General features: G+C 35.8%; 2 protein-coding genes across 5 annotated transcripts; one reads left to right on the forward strand and one right to left on the reverse strand.

Moving 5' to 3' along the window:
- LOC109225287 (cyclin-P3-1-like) lies at positions 1,410-3,840 on the forward strand. 4 transcript variants are annotated; one of them, XM_019389900.1, is made up of 3 exons: positions 1,410-1,526; positions 2,429-2,843; positions 3,368-3,840. In XM_019389900.1, the coding sequence occupies exons 1-3, from the start codon at positions 1,469-1,471 to the stop codon at positions 3,642-3,644; spliced, it is 750 nt and encodes a 249-aa protein (XP_019245445.1). In that variant the 5' UTR covers positions 1,410-1,468; the 3' UTR covers positions 3,645-3,840. The 4 variants fall into 4 exon arrangements, with proteins under 4 accessions (XP_019245445.1, XP_019245447.1, XP_019245446.1 ...); XM_019389902.1 differs by having other exon boundaries at positions 1,442-1,526; positions 2,425-2,843; XM_019389901.1 differs by lacking the exon at positions 1,410-1,526 and adding an exon at positions 1,593-1,699 and having other exon boundaries at positions 2,425-2,843.
- On the reverse strand, positions 6,741-17,353 carry LOC109225288 (mitochondrial Rho GTPase 1). Its single transcript, XM_019389904.1, has 15 exons — positions 17,110-17,353; positions 16,458-16,696; positions 15,849-15,981; positions 15,526-15,675; positions 15,228-15,404; positions 14,819-15,070; positions 14,043-14,111; positions 13,097-13,152; positions 12,597-12,678; positions 11,712-11,923; positions 11,513-11,579; positions 9,692-9,804; positions 8,609-8,759; positions 8,178-8,364; positions 6,741-7,193 (listed from the first exon to the last, which is right to left on the reverse strand). The coding sequence occupies exons 2-15, from the start codon at positions 16,670-16,672 to the stop codon at positions 7,120-7,122; spliced, it is 1,938 nt and encodes a 645-aa protein (XP_019245449.1). The 5' UTR covers positions 16,673-16,696; positions 17,110-17,353; the 3' UTR covers positions 6,741-7,119.

Consider the following 18,833-nt stretch of genomic DNA (forward strand, 5'->3'; position numbering starts at 1 on the left):
TTGTTGTTGTTGTCTATTGTCACTGTGTTACTCGTTACTTAATTTCAATAAATGGAATTTCATATATAGTTCTTAAGTGATATTTCCTTATTTGACAATCTCCCACAAACTCTTTAAGATAGCCAAGTGGCTTTATAGTAGCTTGTCACTTGGCTTAACCACAATGCAAACTTTCTTGCTTTAATATATATATAGACTAGCGTAACTGAAAAGTTATTCGTGTTCAGTACTAGAGCCGCCAATATGGGCTTGGCTCATTGGACCAGCACAATCCAGCCCGTGATTTAGCAGGGCTGGGCTAGAATTTTTGGAGCCCATTTAAAAATGAGGCTTTTAAGGCCGGCCCGAGTAAGCCCGTGGCCCGTGAAGTTTGACTGGGGCTGGGCTGGGGCTGGGCTGGCCCGTGGGCCTAATAAAAACACGTATTTAAAATATATAAATATAAAAAGCATATGACACAAAAAATAACAAGAAGAGTATCCCAAATGTAGATGTTAATTATTCTTAATATTTAACTAATTAATATTGCATACAAATAGTAGATATAGATGAAAGTGAGGATGTTAAGACAACCTTCTGACAAGCGGATTCAAATGTGTTTGATGAAGATGATGTGTTGGATATCCATAAGTGTCATGGACGTTCTCTTGAATAATTTGTTTGAGTTTTTACTTTTAGTGAATGAAATATAGTCTTGTCTTTTATTATAGTAGTATTTATTGTGATATATTAGAACCGTATAAAAAGTTATTTTAAAAATATTTATCTTCTTTAAGTATTTATTTACTTTTATTGTGATATATTAGAACCAATAAGATTTTTTTAACTTTTAAATATTTATCTTTTTTTAGTTTAGAACTTAAAAAAATATATAAAATTATATTTTAAAAATGATGTGCCGGCCCGTGGCGGCCCGTAGCCCACATAGGGTTGGAGTGGGTCGACCATTATAAGGTCATCAAAATGGTGGGCTAGCCCAACCCAGCCCGTCAATTGCTAAAGCCCACGTGTGTTGGGCTAGCCCGGCCCCGCCCATATTAACAGCCCTATTCAGTACATATGTTGATATTTTCTTTTTATTCAGTTATATATGCATGAAATTTTCTTACCCCTCGTCTCTATATAAGGATATTTTAATCAAGAATGCCAAAGTGGTGTAGACCGTGTAGTAATTGCTTTTTGACTTTGACGATATTGCTTAATATTATGCTAATATTAGAACATCCAACCATCTTTGAACTTTGGATTTAAGTGAACACATTATGTAAAGAAAATCTTTACAGTATAATTTAACATATTATAGACTTTTACTTGCAATTTCCTTTTCAACCTAACGTGTAAATATTACTATACAACTTTCAAACTTTATACTATATCATTAATTATGTCGGAAGAAGAAAAAGAAAAAAGGGAAGGAAAGAATGATAACCGTATCCGTAATAGCCAGCTTTTAATAACAGCTAGATTTATGATTGCCTTGTCAAATAAATTTACTGAGAGAAGAAGCAGCAAAAAGCAGAATCACTGTAAGTCTATTATTTACTCTGTTTATTATCTTCTACAAATAAGAAAAAATTAATGCATTTCTTTTCGTTTTTTGGTTTCTCTTTCCTTCACTTTTACTTGATCAAGAACTGAGATTCAATTTAGCTGTTTCTTTCCTATATCTGATCATTTCTTCGCCTTTCACTTCACTTTGGTTTGTGTACTGTTATCCTCTTAATTAATTGCATGATATTGCTTTCTTGCATTGATTTCTCATGCCAAAGCAACTCATGATTTTTTTCACTAACTCAAATGACAACAAGAATATTGAATTCCAAGATATGAGTAATTATAGTTCATAGGCAATCTTGGGTTGATTTTCTTTTCCTTTTATTCCCCCTTTGTAAACTAATTCTAGTTCAAGAAACATGTTTGGGCTCTTCAATTAAATTATTCCAAATTCTTGTTTTCATATTTCTTTATACTGCAATCCAAATTGCTATGTTAACTCACCTTCTGAAAGTTAGGAGATGAATAGTCATTTTCCTTGGAAGGATAGAATCTTGAATTTGCTGGGGATTCGCTTTGTCTTTTTACCCAAGCGTTTGTAAATGTAACTATACCTAATTAGACTCATCATTTTATCTTTGAATTCTAATTTATTGATTAAAGAATTAGGAAAAGCTAGTGCAGTACCTTTATGTTGATAGTGTTGTGCTGTAGATAAACATCATCATGTTCCCCCCTTGTTGATATTCTCTAGAAATATTGACCAACGTAGAAGCAACGCCAAGATGCCAAAAGGAACAAAATTCTGTGGCAAAAAAAAAAAGGAAAACCAAACAAAAAGGAAAAATAATTCTGTTAGCAATCCTTTATTCCCACCAATGTCAAGAAGTCATATATATATTGTGGTAAAAATTGTATATTTTGCTGCAGCTAGCCCTGAGAATGATCATGGGAGCAGAGGGTTTTGGTACAAAATCTGCAATTTCTAAGACTTATGCAAATATGGGGTTGGAACAATATGATAGAGGAGATAAAGGAAATCCCAAGATTCTATCAATTCTAGCTTCTGTTCTTGAGAGAACAGTTCAAAAGAATGAGAAGGCAATGAAGGGATCGAAGGAGAGAGGTGTTGTGACTGTCTTTCATGGCACAAGAGCTCCTGTTTTAACAGTTCGGCAGTACATTGAGCGCATTTTTAAGTATTCCAATTTCAGCCCTTCGTGTTTCGTGGTTGCATATGTATACTTGGAGAAATTTCTCAACCTGACTGATTGTTTACTGACGTCGCTTAATGTTCACCGGCTTCTTATCACTAGCATTGTGTTGGCTGTCAAGTTTGTTGATGATGAGTAAGTACTCTTGCCATACTGCTGCAAATAGTCACAAAGTTCATTTCTATGTTTATAAGTTTTTGTGCTTTTTCAATAGAATTTCAGATGATGAGTGTTTGATAGAAACTTTGCCAATATCCACTTGCCTTAAAATGTCGTAGTTTCAAGTGCCATAGGATATTGACTATAGAGTGGCTGCTTGTGTCCAACAATCAGGTTCGGATGCCAAACTCAAGCCTCTATCGCCACAGCGCTACTTAACTTGGAAACTCTGAAATTCTGGAAAGATAATGCTGCAGCTTCTGCCTACTGTTATGGCATAATGTTATACTTTCTCCTGAATCAATTAGTGAAACATAAATATACTGAAGTCTTGATCAAAGCAAAGGAAAGAGGCTTGACTTAAGTTGGAACTGTAGGTAGTCCTTAATGTAATGTATCAGACATCCCACCATGACAGAATCTGCTTGATAGAATGTAACAAAAACTTTAACGTGGTTAAAACTGTTGGATTTCTTATGAGATTTTCACTCTTTTTTCAGCTGCTACAACAATGCTTATTATGCAAAAGTAGGAGGGATAACCACAGCAGAATTGAACAAGCTGGAGATGAAATTCTTGAAAGCCCTTGATTTCCGACTGCACGTAAGTGTTGAGAGCTTTGATAAGTACTGCTTGAAGCTAGAGAAAGAATCCAATTCGAAATTACAGATTGATCGACCTATCCGAATATTTGCATGGGGAAAAGGTATGATAAATAAAGACATAGTATCAAATTGTTCACCTACGGTTGGAGGATACACTTGTAGAGCTTTCTAAGTGTAGGGATCCAATGGACAGGCCTGAAGAGGCAGAGAAAAATCTTCTGAATTGTGTAGCTGTCTTTGCAGAACTGATAAGGGATTTGAATATTAACTGCTGGTTTATGCCTAAACTGTAACCTTTCTCTATGTTTCATGCTATATTTAAACTAGCCAATCCAATATTAACAAAAACTGAAGCCATGAAAAATTAATGATCATCTTCTATACATGTCGCCAAATTTGCAACACTCAAACAACATCTATTGTAAGTGTCTAAGGAATTTGACATTGTATAAGCCATATCTTGGCTGCAAACATTAAAGGGATTATTTCAGCTGCTTACAAAGGAGTCAAATATGTTGATCCAGCTCCTTTCCTCGTTTAATTGTTACTAACCTCTCATTATAATAATAAACTGAACACATATGCCTCTGGCCCTGTGATCGAAATCCAAGATGTCTTAACATCATAGGCTACCAGCCGAGAACATTTAGTTAGGGAAACCGACAGTGCTAGAATCCCAGAAGCCATAATAACAAGACTTTATAATATGACAAGGGCATTTAAAGGTTAGAAGTTTGTTCCAAACCCCTGCAGCGCCTGGTTGAATCAGTACCCATATAGGGTTGTTTAACCCTAACCCAAAAATACCACTAAACTCGAAGTGAATGTGATCTCTAAGGTAGCACGACTGGACTGCAGGGAGCGGCCTCACCTCCCTGTTAGCAGGATTCCACAAATGTCGACATAATATTCTTTTTGCAACAAAAACAAGCTCCACAGAACCTATCAGCTTCGATAAATCAAATTTTGCAATTAAAGGGGTTTCTCCTATTTTATCCTCTGAAATAATGGTGATGGCAACTGAATCTAGGTCTGCACGGCGGTCATAAATAAGGAGTTGGGGACGGCTTCTGTTGTAAAGTTAGAGCTGTTGATTAGAGTATACCAGCTCTTGCACACGCACTTAACTCGCAACAACGACTTCACCGGCAATCTCACTAAAATCTCCCTTGCTAAATCTTCATTGGAAATGTAACCATCATCATCTTTAACACCGATGGCCATCTTATATTAGTACAGTTAATATTAAAAAGAAATGATTACCTATTTATAGTGTCGGAGTAGCCGAAATTAGTAAGGAAAATAACTTGGAAAGCAAGAAAAGACTTGGTGGGCAGTTGGACATAAGAATTATAAAATTTTCGGAAAAAAGTGCGGAAAAATTTCTAAGTGAAAATGGTGTTTAAAAAAAAAATTAGAGTTGTGTTTGGACATGAATATAAATTTGGCTATTTTTGAATTTTTGTGAGTGATCTGAAGTGAATTTTGTAAAATAACTTTTTGAAATTTTTCAACTTTTCAAAAAATTTCGAAATTTATCTTAAAGTGAAAATGCAAAGTTTCGGTCAAACACTAATTTTGGAAAAAAAAAAATGAATTTTTTTTTTAAAAAAAAAAATGAATTTTTTTTTTAAAAAAAAAAAAGAGTCTTTTTTTATCGCCAAATGGGCCCTTAGACCAGAAAATAGAGGGAGAAATTCAAAAATAGCCAGATTTACCACTGGTCGTTGAAAAATAGCCAAGTTTCAAAAGTCATCGAAATTTAGCCACTTTAAATCTGAGCGAAAACACTGTTCAAAATCCGGAAAAATACGCCCGCAAATTTTACGGGAGTTCCAGCATAAGTATGCTTGAACTCCCGTAAATTTTACGGGAGTTCCAGGATAACTATGCTGGAACTCCCGCAAATTTTACGGGAGTTCAAGCATAATTATGCTGGAACTCCCGCAAATTTTACGGGAGTTCCAGCAAGTATAATTGTCCAGTATAATATACTGGAGTTTGGAGCACTGGTGCTCCAGTCTCCCGCAAATTTTACAGGAGTTAGCAAAGTATACCGGTCCAGCATAATATGCTGGAGTTCGTACACAAATGCACCAGAACTCCCGTATATTATACTGGACCGGTCCCTGTTGCAGCAAAATAGTGGCTATTTTTCATTGACTTGATAAACGCTGGCTATTTTTCATTGACCAGTGTGAAAACTTGCTATACCATGATATTTTAACGAAAATAGAAGTCCGAACAAACGAACGTAATAAGTCTAATAGCCTGTTTGGCCAAGCTTCTTTTTGGCCAAAAGAGCTTTTTTTTTTCAAAAAATTGAGGTGTTTGGCCAAGCTTTTGGAAGGAAAAAAAGTGCTTTTGAGGAGAAGCAGAAGCAGTTTTGGAGAAGCAGAAAAAAGTAGCTTCTCTCCAAAAGCACTTTTTTAAGAAGCACTTTTGAGAAAAATACACTTAGAAACAGTTTTTTAAAGCTTGGCCAAACACTAATTGCTGCTCAGAAGTGCTTTTCAAACTAATTAGCCAAACACAAACTGCTTCTCACCAAAAGTACTTTTGAGAAAAGCACTTCTGAAAAAAAAGCACTTCTCAAAATAAGCTGATTTTTGCAGCTTGACCAAACGGGCTATAAAACAATAGTAAAGATCCTAATAAAATAACACATTTTAGGTTTTGCGTGAATGCATTTAATTTTTGGTTTGGTGTTATATCTCCTAATATTTTAGTTTCTTTCTTTTCTTTTCCTCTTTCCTTTTATATTTGTGATTTTCAAGCTTATAATGCCTGAGACAAGTGGAGATTTGATTACATTATTATAGGCTTTAAATATTACGTTGTGAAAAGATGACGTATACATGATGCTCTGTTTTTCAAATCTAACAGATGTATTATCCTAGCAAAATCAAAATTTGCTCTCCTTCAGGGTGAAGATTTGAAATATAAGATCCATTTTTGTGTTTTTGAGACAACAGACCCAAAATAAAAACGAGTGAAAGAAACCTTGGACGATCAAATCTAATGTTTCTGCAATTCCATTTTTGTGTTTTTTTTAACTGAAAATGTTGTAGGTTTGTGACTGAGAAGAGTGGATAGAAGGAACTTAACAGCTAAAATACGAATTATAAGCACATTGCCATAAAAACTCTACATGAGGGAATAATGCAAACCAGGAAATTAAATAATATCAGTTAGTTCTTTAAGACTGAGAGATTTTTTTTTTTTTCAAGAATACATATGGGAGACCTCACAACTTAGCAAAAATATAAAAATCCTATAGCTTTGCAATTGAACTTGTTTTAATATTATGACATAAATAAAAAGGTTGCTTCAAGTTCACTTCTATTTCTTTTTTTTAAATTTATTCGCAGCAAATTGACCCCGCCAGTATTCAGGACAGCAATGGCGCTGCTCCATTTCGAAAAGGCATATCCATTGATTTCTAACTGAAATGCTACAAAGAAAAGCGGCTAACTATGTAACAGATCTAAAGCTGAGATCACAAAAATTCCTGCATTTTCCTCCAAGTTGGAATTCGGAGAGGCAGATTACCAGAAAGCTAAACAATAAAGCATTCCACACAAAGTAACTGGCAAAGAGAAACTTGATATTAGACATCATGACTGGCATATTTTTGCTTCACCATTTCAGCTCGATGCATTCTTCCGTGCAGCATAAACACGGTAAGCTGCCAGTCCTACGACAGCTACAGCAGCTCCAACTGTGACAGCAACAGAGTCAGAATTGCATGTTGAACTTTGAAGGACAACAAAGCATCTAGACATATGATATAATTAAGAGAATTCGTACCCTCCACATGAACCATCCTGTCTTGTATAAACGACATATTGAGCAAATCATCCTAGATGGGTGAAAATTAAGAAATGATATTTATTCTACTTGCACAAGGGTGTCTGTCCATTTCAATGTGCTTGACAGCCTTATATGACTAAGGATCTTAGGTACAACCTACAGTGCAGCCAATTAAACGCCAACTAAATCGGAATCCCCCTCACACTTTGAGCACCGCCCTTCTGGTACTTTTCTCCAGTTGGCCAGAGGATAATATCATAGCTGACACTACGAAGTTAAAAATGCGGAGAGAAGTTCAAACTGTAAGCTTGCTGGCCTCTAAACTCATGTAAGGATACATGAAAGCGGAAACAAACACCTACAGTTGGTTCTTTTTTGCCAAATATTCCAAAAAAAATTGTTTAATCTTGGAGAACCTAAGTGCTGATTTAGGTTAGACCTATGTCAGTCCTTAGTTAGCTCCTAAAGTTCAGTGGAAATGTGCAAGATACTTGGAGCCCATTTGGATGGGCTTGTTGTAAGTGACTTTTAAGCCAAAAGCCATAAGTTAGGAATTCTAGCTTTTGGCTTTTGGCTTATATTTGTATTTTAGCTTAAAAACAAGTGCTTAAAAGCACTTTTTTACTTTATCCAAACACTACAAAATGGCTTAAAAGCTATCTTGGCTTAGAAGCACTTAAAATAAGCCAATCCAAACGGGCTCTAAACCATCTCTAGCTTTAATTTCAGCTCATTAAAGCTAAAAGAAACCACTTTGTCATTAACCCTCAACTTTCAAGGATAAGAAAATATACATGTGAAACCCACAATAATGTTACTACCTGTTTGTTTTCCCAACATGATTGCAGCAAAAATTGCTTTAATTTAAGCTCCAAAAGAATTCATATTATACCTGATACAAACATGAGAGATCGATTGATGAGCCGATGATATTGCTTACGGCTTCTTCCTGCTTCAGTTTCAGGAATGCTCAAATGTGGATGCTCCGCTGCATTAACAATCCTTCGGAACAAATTACTGAAGTCTCCAAGCTTCGTGCTGATTGGTATGGGAGCTTCAATCCCTAAATCCTGGCTAACCTGTTAAACAATGGATATACTCAATCACATGCACCAGTACTAGCTGAGCATCACTCCTCAAGACAATTGTTATGATGAGGTGCAGCAATTTAGCAAGTTAACTTGGTGCAGGTGTAAGGCATTTCACTAAAATTGCTGGACAAATTAAGCTCATACAAGCTCCAGTACAGCAATAATTTGAATCTGAATGTGAATTACTAATTGACCAATATATATATATATAGATGGTATATAGGATAGGTACCCTTGTTGAATCTTGAATTTCGGTCAAATAAGGATCCAGATCATCCTTAGCAGCTACAATGAGACAGGGCACCTCATGCCCAGTGGCCTCTCCATGGCTAGCAACATCCACCAGTAAATCTGCTGCTCTCTTCCAGGAAGCTTCGCTTGAACTGAACACAAAAGGTACTACAATGAGCTATTTAGCAAATGTAAAAGTGAAAACCAGGAGGTATGAAAAACAGAATTTGTGGCAGAATAATAATGGAACAAAGGGAAGAGCTACTCTTCCCTCTCATTCATACTTCAGCAACATAGGCTTCATGTATAGTTTAAACACTTAACTATGAAGAAGACGAACTAGAAAAAGTAGAACAAGAATAAAAGAATAAAGAAAGATGAAAAGGAGGAAGAATCAAAGAGAACTTCATAAACACCTCAGGCATGAGCTATCATTAATATTTCAGCTATGCCTGACCTCTTTCCCTTTTTGCCTTCTGACATGTCCATTACTAAACATTTAGACGGTCTCATACCACTTAACAGATTGCTTAGATGTCCTTGGAAAGGTAGTAATAACTCGGTCTACCGCCAATTAAATATACCACTATCACCAATCTTCTGGACAAAAGTAGCTCGTGAATCCATATCCAAAACTGCAAAAGTTTAATTTGCATATCTTTGTATTATTCTGCTCTCCTTCCCTTTTTTGAATTTTTCTTTTTTTTGTTGTTGTTGTTGTTGGTTGGGGGGGGGGGGGGGTAGGGGGGGAGGGTTGTCGCTTCCCTTTTTGTTTTGTGGGGCAGAACTACTCCTGAATCCAATTTCAATCTATAGAAGTCAATCTTGTACAGCTTGCATAATCTTCGTGCTACAGTTAAAAAATATTACCTTACTACTAAAAAATTCAACCTATTGAGTTCTAACACAACTGAAGGTGCCAAACAGAAATCAATAGAATAACCGGTCATGCATAAAAGTGTCAAAGTTAAGAACAAAATAAACAGGATGATTTGTGTTCAGATGACTAGGGAGGAAGGGAGAAATTTCAGAAGCACAAACTTAAACCACTTGATTCGCTTCAGCAAAGATGTTTTAACATCACCTATCATGGACAAATAATGCTATATCACAATCTGCTAAAGCATCCTTGCTAGATAAAAGCTTTTTCACTCCATCTTCTGGTATCTCCCTTAGCACAAGAATCTTTTTAGTCCCCTGCCAATGTACAGAACAAATGTTCTTATGCTAATTACAGATTTAGGCAAAAGATTAGATGCAAAAGAGAAGAGGAAATCCAACATACAACCAAACACGCTAAAGAAACTTGTTTGGAAAGTATAAAAACTATAACAAATGGAGATATTCATCTATAGTTACAACCATTATCTTAATTTTATTCAAAGTTTCTTTCTTACAAGGGGAAAGATTGTTGTAATCGTGTATAAAAGGGGAGGATTCTAAAATTACGCCAAATTGTAGGGAAGGTCAATGTAACTTGTAAGATAGTAAGATTGAGTTCTTGTTTCATTATCATACCATTTGATTAACTCCTCCCAATTAGTGAAATTCTTCTTTTATTAGGGAAATTATGATCAAGCCACCCTTTTATTCCTCGGAATGAGTAGGCTTTCGTCCACTTTGGATCCAGAACTTGACATGCCCACAGGAGCCGTATCACTCTACCGAGATCAGTTTCAGCACTCATGACAGCATTAAAAGAAAGGATAGGTCAAACTCCTAGTTAGCTCCTTCAATTAAAACGGAAGTGAATCTGTGCCTCCCCGCATCTCCCAGAGAGCCTCCAACTCAATAATATTTGGCCTTATACAAATTTACTTTGTGACTTCATTGTCCTTTTCCTCTACAACCAGTTTGTGTCTGTTTACCTGTGTGTTATCTCAATCATAAGAACGCATATTCTTGCAACAATTATAACTTACTTTTGGCTTCTCACGGACAGCAAAGTGGATTGCATCACAGAGAAAGGTGTTGCACATCCTGAATCATGGTGAATATTTCTGCTACTTTCTTGGTACCTTTTCTATTAATATATAACACTTGCTATCCGACCATAAATAAGTAAATAAAAATTGGTAACATCTTAGATCAAATCATTTTGATGCCTCTCGCCCTTGCAATAGCCTTTAGCAAATTGCCCTGCAAATGCAAGAGCCTTATAGATTTACACGAGGTATGACTCTCATAGTTCTAAAAACTTCATGCTCCGAGAATCAGTAAAGCACTAAAGCTAAGAATTTCTTACGTCAAATATATATGAATGACCATCTCTTAGACACTTCATTACTTATAGGCAACTCATCATTAACAGATGGAAAAACTTAACTTCTCACCATGCGTCATTAGACTTCTCATTCTTTTAGTTTTCCATACTTACCCATGCACATAATTAGAACCAATAGAACCATAATCACGAGATGCAACATTATGTTGTACAACCGTGTTCCTTTCATCGGATTAAGCATAAAGAACATTATCCAAGAAAAGTACCACGACAGTATGCACCAGATGTCTTGAATATAGATAAACGTAAAATCAAAGTTCTTCACTCCTAACCTTTTTACCTGTAATTCAGTCTTTTCTTTTCTTTTCTTTTTTTGATGCTAGTAGTATTCTTGTATTTCTTATTTTTAGATCTTTGTTATTACACGTAGTGTCTTTGTTTTTTCTTGTGGTTGTTATTGTTGGTTGCTTCCTGTTTAGCGTTTCTTAAGCCGAGGGTCTATTGGAAACAAACTCTCTACCTTCACAAGGTGGGGGATAAGGTCTGCGTACACACTACCCTCCCCAGACCCCACTTGTGGGATTACACTGTAATTCAGTCTTTTTCCACTTGTTTTAATGAGTAAATGATACATATCAGTAACTTCATCTTTCAAGAAACCAAAATGATAAGATCTCTTACCCCGAGATCAACAGTATTTACTCCATATTGATCAGCAGTAGTTGATTCGTACTCTTCTGGGAATGGCCTGCATTACAGATTACAGAAATAACAAGGATAAAATAAGATAAGCACTCAGAAAATGGGCCATCAAGTCAAAATCTTTCTCATTGAAATTTCAGGAAAACAACTTGATGAGCAAGAGCTTCAGAAGAGAAACCTTCCAATAAACGAACTAAGAATGGCTGATTTTCCAGCCTCTTTTGGCCCAAAAACAAAACACTGATAGACATTTCTATCTGATTGCTGCTTCTTGCGATCTAACCGTCTTCTTCGAGTTACACGAATAGCAGACGAAGGCTCACCAGCATATCCAATGTATATAAGATTCTCCACACTATAAATGGGATCAAGAAGTGTCATCAGTGCCCACTGCAACCACAGGATAGAAAGAATCATCAGAACAATAGCATTCGAAAAAATATATATATATATAATTATAGACGACACTCTAAAGAGTTGAAATCACATAAGGGCGGCTTAAAAATAAAAATTCTGATGCCTAGCATAACAATAAAGACGTAGTAACATTAAAGGTTTAGGAACTGGCATGCTCAACAATTTTTACAGGCTCCTATATTGGCATTATGAATGTTACACCATTATGCAGATAAATCAATCACTCCAACTACATCCCCATCCCAAAGTACTTAGGGTTGGCTATATAAATTCACTATACGTTCAGCTTTATTTGAGTTCAGTATTCAGAGTTCCATCACAATTATTTTTATACTCATCATTAACCAACCGCGACCCACTCTTTTTTACAGACTTGTGACCGATTATGCATAGCTCACATTTGTAATGTAGGTAAACATTAAACCAACTTAAATCGGCCTCTAAGGAAGCACTGCATGTTGCAACTTAGACGCGCAAATGATCAAACAATGAGCAGCATGTAGATCCATAGAAATGACACCCGTAACCATGTTTCAACTCCCCACAAGCCACAAGAATTAACATTTAGTATGCCATATTGTCATCTTTTGACATAGATAGAATATGATAATATGCAAGCTGACAAAAATACTCCAGTAATATGCACCTCTGAAAGAAAACCATCAAGAGAGAGTCCTCCCAAGGCATCCTTCTCTGCAGCATCCTTGTATGGAGCTTCAGACCAGGGGCTGAATTACAAAGTCCATGAAATCACAACCAAGAGTCAGTATGATATAAACATAAATGGATTCAAAACCAGCTTATCACCTTTTTACTCCTAACCATGCATTTATAAGAGTGTACAACCAAGAGAATGCCGTGAATACAATTGTTTTTCCTGATTGGTGAAACATGCTCATAGGCTATTAAGCATTTATTTCCTTCACTAAACTTCTTTTTAAATAAGGTTATTGACTATAACTTCATAACAGCTCAAATGTTGCTCAACTCATATTTTTGGCGGGTCTTAACAGGCACTTTTTCTCTCTTTAAACAGACGCCACATATACATCACCTATCTTGAAATCAAATCATTAATCCTCATCTAACAGTAACATAATTTAAGAGAATATAACAAAGTATATGATATTAGGAAAGCAATATTACTTCTCAGGTGCAGTGGAAAACAAGTCATCTAGCTCATTCGATCGAAGTGCCTCATCCTGATTAAGATCAAAAACAAAGTTGTTAAAGTTGTGAGATGACATCATACATCATCAGTGGGAAATTTAATAAAACCAAATTGACGCTCTAAACAACCAGAATCAACAAAGAGAATAACCAAAATAAATAAATAAATAACTGAACAAATAGCTGACCAAGTACCTAAAATCATTTCCATAAATTAAAAGCAAAACTATTGAAATCAAATAAACTATTAACAAATAATTGCAAGATCTTATACGTCCTACTTCACAATAAGAGTCTACGTCTTGACGTTGCAGCCCAAGCGAAAAAGTTCCCATATGGCAAGACAGTCCAAAGGAACATTGGCAGGGGCAACCTATAAGAGCTTATGAAGGAAACAATAGAACATGTAATGACCATTAACTGTAGTACCTTCTATCAAACCCATCTCCCCCAATTCAAGCAACCAAACCTCACTCCCCATCCCACAATAACAGTGTATCAGGTATGATGTACAATTAAAAGAACGTTTTCTTGCTGAAATGTTTGGTTGCTTAATATCAATATGCTGCTCAAGAAACAAAAGTAACTTTCCTTGACTACTATCTCAACTCTTGACCTACATCATTTGCTATAGCCACCATGTAAATACTGTTAACCTTTTAACACTCAAAATAATCATTAAAAACTCCCACGACCCATTGCCCAACTTTTATTATTTCAGTTACATAATTCATGTCCAACCAGCCAGGGTTAATTGTGAAATTAGTTTCCAATATTTTCCACAGAAAACATTGTATACCACACCAAACACCCTATGAGAAAAGAAACTTTGAATCTATATAGGACGAGTAGTGCCAACAGTCTCTGAAATGAACTTGTGCATCATAACTTGAAGAATCTTAGAGAGAGAGAATGTGCATACACTATCAATGTCGAACGTATGGAAGATTCTTCTGAGGAAGTCCAATGCTTCATTGGTCAGCTCAACACTCTATAAGAAGGAAAAGTGAAGACTAGCAGTTAATAAGTAGAAAAATAAATCTTTGAAATTTGAAGCTGAGGAACATCACAGAAATTAGGAGCAAGGGGAACAACAGATCAACAGCTAGTACAATATATAAAAGAGAAGAGGAAGGATGAAAAGTGGGCACAGAATATAAAAAGAATCTTGCAAATTTAGTATGATATGTTTCCCAGAGAATGGAGTTAAAAATCTCTTCATGGGAGAATTAGATACTAAATGGGAGAAACATGCATGTCATAGTTGTTGAATTACTCTGCTCTTCATGCATACTTTTCTTAAAGCTTATTCTGCTCTTCATGCATACTTTTCTTAAAGCGCACTGTATGCTACCAAATACTTGAAGTAGTAGATGCAATACTTGAATAATTTGCATAACAAGCTTGAACACCGAATAGAAACAGAAACTAAAATTACTTGGTTACCCCTGAAAAAATTTACAAATGAACAAAACAAGAAAAAGGTCAAGGCATAATCTGACAGTGCACATCTACAGAAAGCAAGTATAGGTCAAGATCTAAACGGAAGCGATAACTAAACCTATTGGAAGGATAGTGTTTGACATCCCTTGCTTGGTAAGAAGAGAAATAAAAAATGGAGAAAAAGAATTAGATCCTTCTCAAAAAAGAAAAACACAGGAAATTCCAACTTCAGGTCCAGTCAGGTGATAAACTTGCCTGGTCAGGTTGTCTCTTGATGGGAGTAGGAAGCTGATCCTCACTAAGCCTGATCTCGTTGTTGTAGCCAAATTTCCGCAGGACAGTCCATGTTGTCTCCAGACGCCCTTTTTCAATAAACAGTGCATGAAGAAACAAGAAACCTGTCAATGTAAGACCCCGTTCATTGACACCATCAGGTAATTTATCTTGCACAACTCTCTTAACACCGACTATCTCAGAAGGCTGCAATGGAGCATTGAAGCATTTGACCTACACCATCATTGAATCATCTCAGAAACACAGACCACCAAAAGGAACAAGCATAATTAATAATTAGTCCTCCATAAAGTAGTTTCATCTTTACCAATACTAGTCAATGTTTAAATAGACTTGCTAGAAAAAGTTAGGCTAGATTTAAGTATATGACCTGAAAATCATTTAACTCTGCATCACTTAGGGCACCATCTCTATCAAGATCACAAAGAATAAATATCCGCTTCAAAGCCCTAACGCATCGTGGCTTTAAAGTTTGGGCCTCCTGATCAAACAGTGGAGCTGTTGGATGAAGCACAGCTTTTTGGGCATAGTAGAAAACCTCGGGAATCTGCAAGCATAGCATTAATGAGCAAACAAGAGAAATGATTAGAAAAGTTTTTGTAGTCATCCTAGCTTGACAGGGTCAACTATAAAGTTATGGTGCAAAGATAAAAGGTAATATGACTCACCTGGATATGCCTGTATGCTGAACATTCAATACACGTTTCAATTTCCCGAAATTGTTGCATAATTGGTGACATCACCTGCTCCAAACTGACTGGAATCTGTTCGTCCCTTTTATCAAGCATGCAACCCACGACAATGACAGGAACCCGAACCTGCTCAAAGTTGTGGTCCACGACACATTAGTAATAAATTCGTCACAGATAAAAACAGTTCTAGCGCAATTCATTTTTTTCTCCCCACTATCACTCCCAAGAATACGCTTTGCAACTCTCTTGAAAATTTACAAGACAAATTTACTCAAGAGACACATTGTCTCGGCACAAACCTCCAATCTGCGGAGTTCAGGAAGCCAGAAAGTACTCAGACGATCAAGAGTCGCAGGCTTATCACAAGCGTAAGTCAGTACAACTGCATCAGCTCTCTTCAGCTCTTCCACAAGTTTACCTCTATTTTCAGGACTGTTTAAAAAAGATTAAAATCAGAACAGAACCAAGATACTTCACAGCTACTGTTAGAGGAACCAAAAGTAACCTAGACATATAACAATATGTACCCGACATTGTGTATCACAATAATCTCAGGCAAACAGAAGCGATTTCATCTCCATGCATAAAACTTCTATAAGCGTATGAAAGGAAGAAGACATCTTTGATCTTTCCGAACAGATATTTCTGGAACACAGGGAGATACTCGCCCATGAAAGGATATTTTTTCTTTTATGAAGTGCAATTTGTATTAATAACAAAGACATCCAGAAGATTCATGAAATTACCAAAAAGTAGAAGATATCAGCTCCCTTACTAAAGGATAAATACGATAGAAGAAAACATCAATGTAACAGAAGTATTGACACAATCTATATGCAGGTTAACAAGTAGCAAATGCACAATGACTAGCCACAATATAGAGGTAGAGGAAGGAATCCAATGAGCACCTTGAGGACGTATCAATAATAGTTACAGGTACGCGGTCAGGGTAGATATCATCAGGTAGCCTAGTCGGAGGCAACACTGGAGGGACATTGGGCGGATAAGAATCAGTGGCGGCCGTCAAGATCAAACTAGACTTTCCAGTCTTGGCATCACCAGCAACCACTATTCGAACACTGGGTGCATTACCCTTTCCAGCAGCTGAACCACCTCCTGCCATTCACTCACTTCTCTTTTTCTCCCTCTACACACCACAAATACACAAATAATCAATATCCCCAACAGAGTTAGAGCACAATAATTGCACAAACAATATAGAGTATCAAGATTTTGCTAGATTTGAAAGATAAAACCCTAAACCCAATGAAAAAATCAGTCACATGTATGTAAATACAACTACTTGAAAACCAAAAATCCTAACTTGGTCCCCAAGAACACAATATATGCAAAACAAATTAGAGATATCAAGGTTGCTATAGTTTTCATACCTACAAATACTTTGGAATCAAAATCCCATATATAGAACAAGCAATAGATATATCAAAAACTGCTATCGATTTCAAATATATATATATATATATATATATATATATATATATATATATATATATATATATATATATTTAGACGTGAGTATTTGGGTAATGGAAAAATTACCTTTCAGTGTAAGATTGGGAAATTTTGGAAGGGCCCAAGTGATGTTAAAATAGGCAGCTGGAAATGGAGGTGGAGGTAGCTTGGAGAAAAAGATTTTTTCCAGAAGAGTTTGAAGAGGGTTTAGGGATAATTTTTGTATAAAAGGGTTTTTGTGTGTGAATGAAAGCTCAAGGGTTTGCGAAATGTTTATCGTACATGATTTTTTTAGTCGAAACGTTCCAACCTGGGCGGCGTCATTAGGTCCGAATACCTGTTGGCTGTCCCTTGGGACATATTATCGTACGCTAACGTATGATAATGACTTAAAATTCGCTGCTTTTCTTTTTTTACTTTTACGATTTAGTAAATTATTTTCCAATAAAATTGAGTGGCATTTACTCTTTAATTTTACTTTAAACATTAAACTCCCCAGATACTCATTTACTCATTTACCAGATGCATCTAAATTATGCCCTTATAAATTATAATAATAAAAAAAATTTAAATTTGTTATAAAATATATTGTAGTGGATGTACATAACCATCAGAGTAATACCCACTACTCTAATACTTATGGAGTTATGGTTGTAACTCTCATACCTCCGCATGATCTCAATTGCTTAATGGCATATTTATGGAATTCTTTTGGTATACCTCTATGTAGTATTATAAATAGAGGATGAGAAGTCATCTTGTAACACACTTGATTACATTGAATAAATAAGAATCTCTCCTCTCTTTCTCTCTACATTCTTGTCTATTTGTTTGTTTCATATATTACTTTGAGCTATGTTTCTTAACACGTTATCAGCACGAATTGCTCATTTCATGATCTTCTACGTCAAGATGTTGTGGTAGGTGCTCTTTAACTTCGACTCTGGTCATACCATTTTGGCGTGCAGGTAACTTATTCATGATCTTAATGGTAAGAGTTTATACATTAATACTAGTGCAAAAAATATCTAGTTTTTGTTTTTTAATCCTAATAAATTAGACCTCATATGAAGTTTTTATGGGTAAAATTGTACTCCTGTCTATCAGTAACGAACACAATTGTCTCCTAAACCAAAATAAAAGTTTTAGTGAAAATCTTAGAAGCTATAAGTTTATGTTTAGTAATTTTGGTGCTACTACTTATTCGGAGTTTTCTTTTCCTTTGATACTTGTGTAGTATACATAGGTTTTCCTTCATACTATCAGCATATGGTTTTTAAATTATTCTTGTGCTTTCAGCTAACATATTAAGTGCAAATTTAGAAGACTGCAATGTTATAGACTTACAATTTATCCATGTATTTTGTAAAGTGATAAATTTTTAAAGGCTCAAAGGTGAATCTCAGTTGCACTTTGGCCTATTATGCTATTGGTTGCGGGTAAGACGGTGGGTTCAAGTCCCATCGCACCTTGAGGGTAAGACACTAGGTTTAAGTCCTAGTGCACCATGATAATAAGACGTTGGGTCCAAGTCTCAATGTATTATGGTCTAACATGCCTTTATATAGGTAAGGCATCGGGTTTGAGTCCCAATGCAGCATATTGATGATCTAATGATGACTAATGAAAATAATTTTTCATGATTGTATGAATGTACGAGGGCATGACAAGCGACGAGATAATAATTGTCATCATTATGGTAACTATAAAAGGAGAACAATAAGGGTTCTCGAAGTAATCCTTCAAAAGGTGAAGGACATATTTACCATCAAATTGGTATGGAAAATTTATAAAGCACGTCGCGGTAATTA

This window comes from Nicotiana attenuata, chromosome 5, assembly GCF_001879085.1.
Source record: "Nicotiana attenuata strain UT chromosome 5, NIATTr2, whole genome shotgun sequence".
Taxonomy (NCBI): Eukaryota; Viridiplantae; Streptophyta; class Magnoliopsida; order Solanales; family Solanaceae; genus Nicotiana; species Nicotiana attenuata.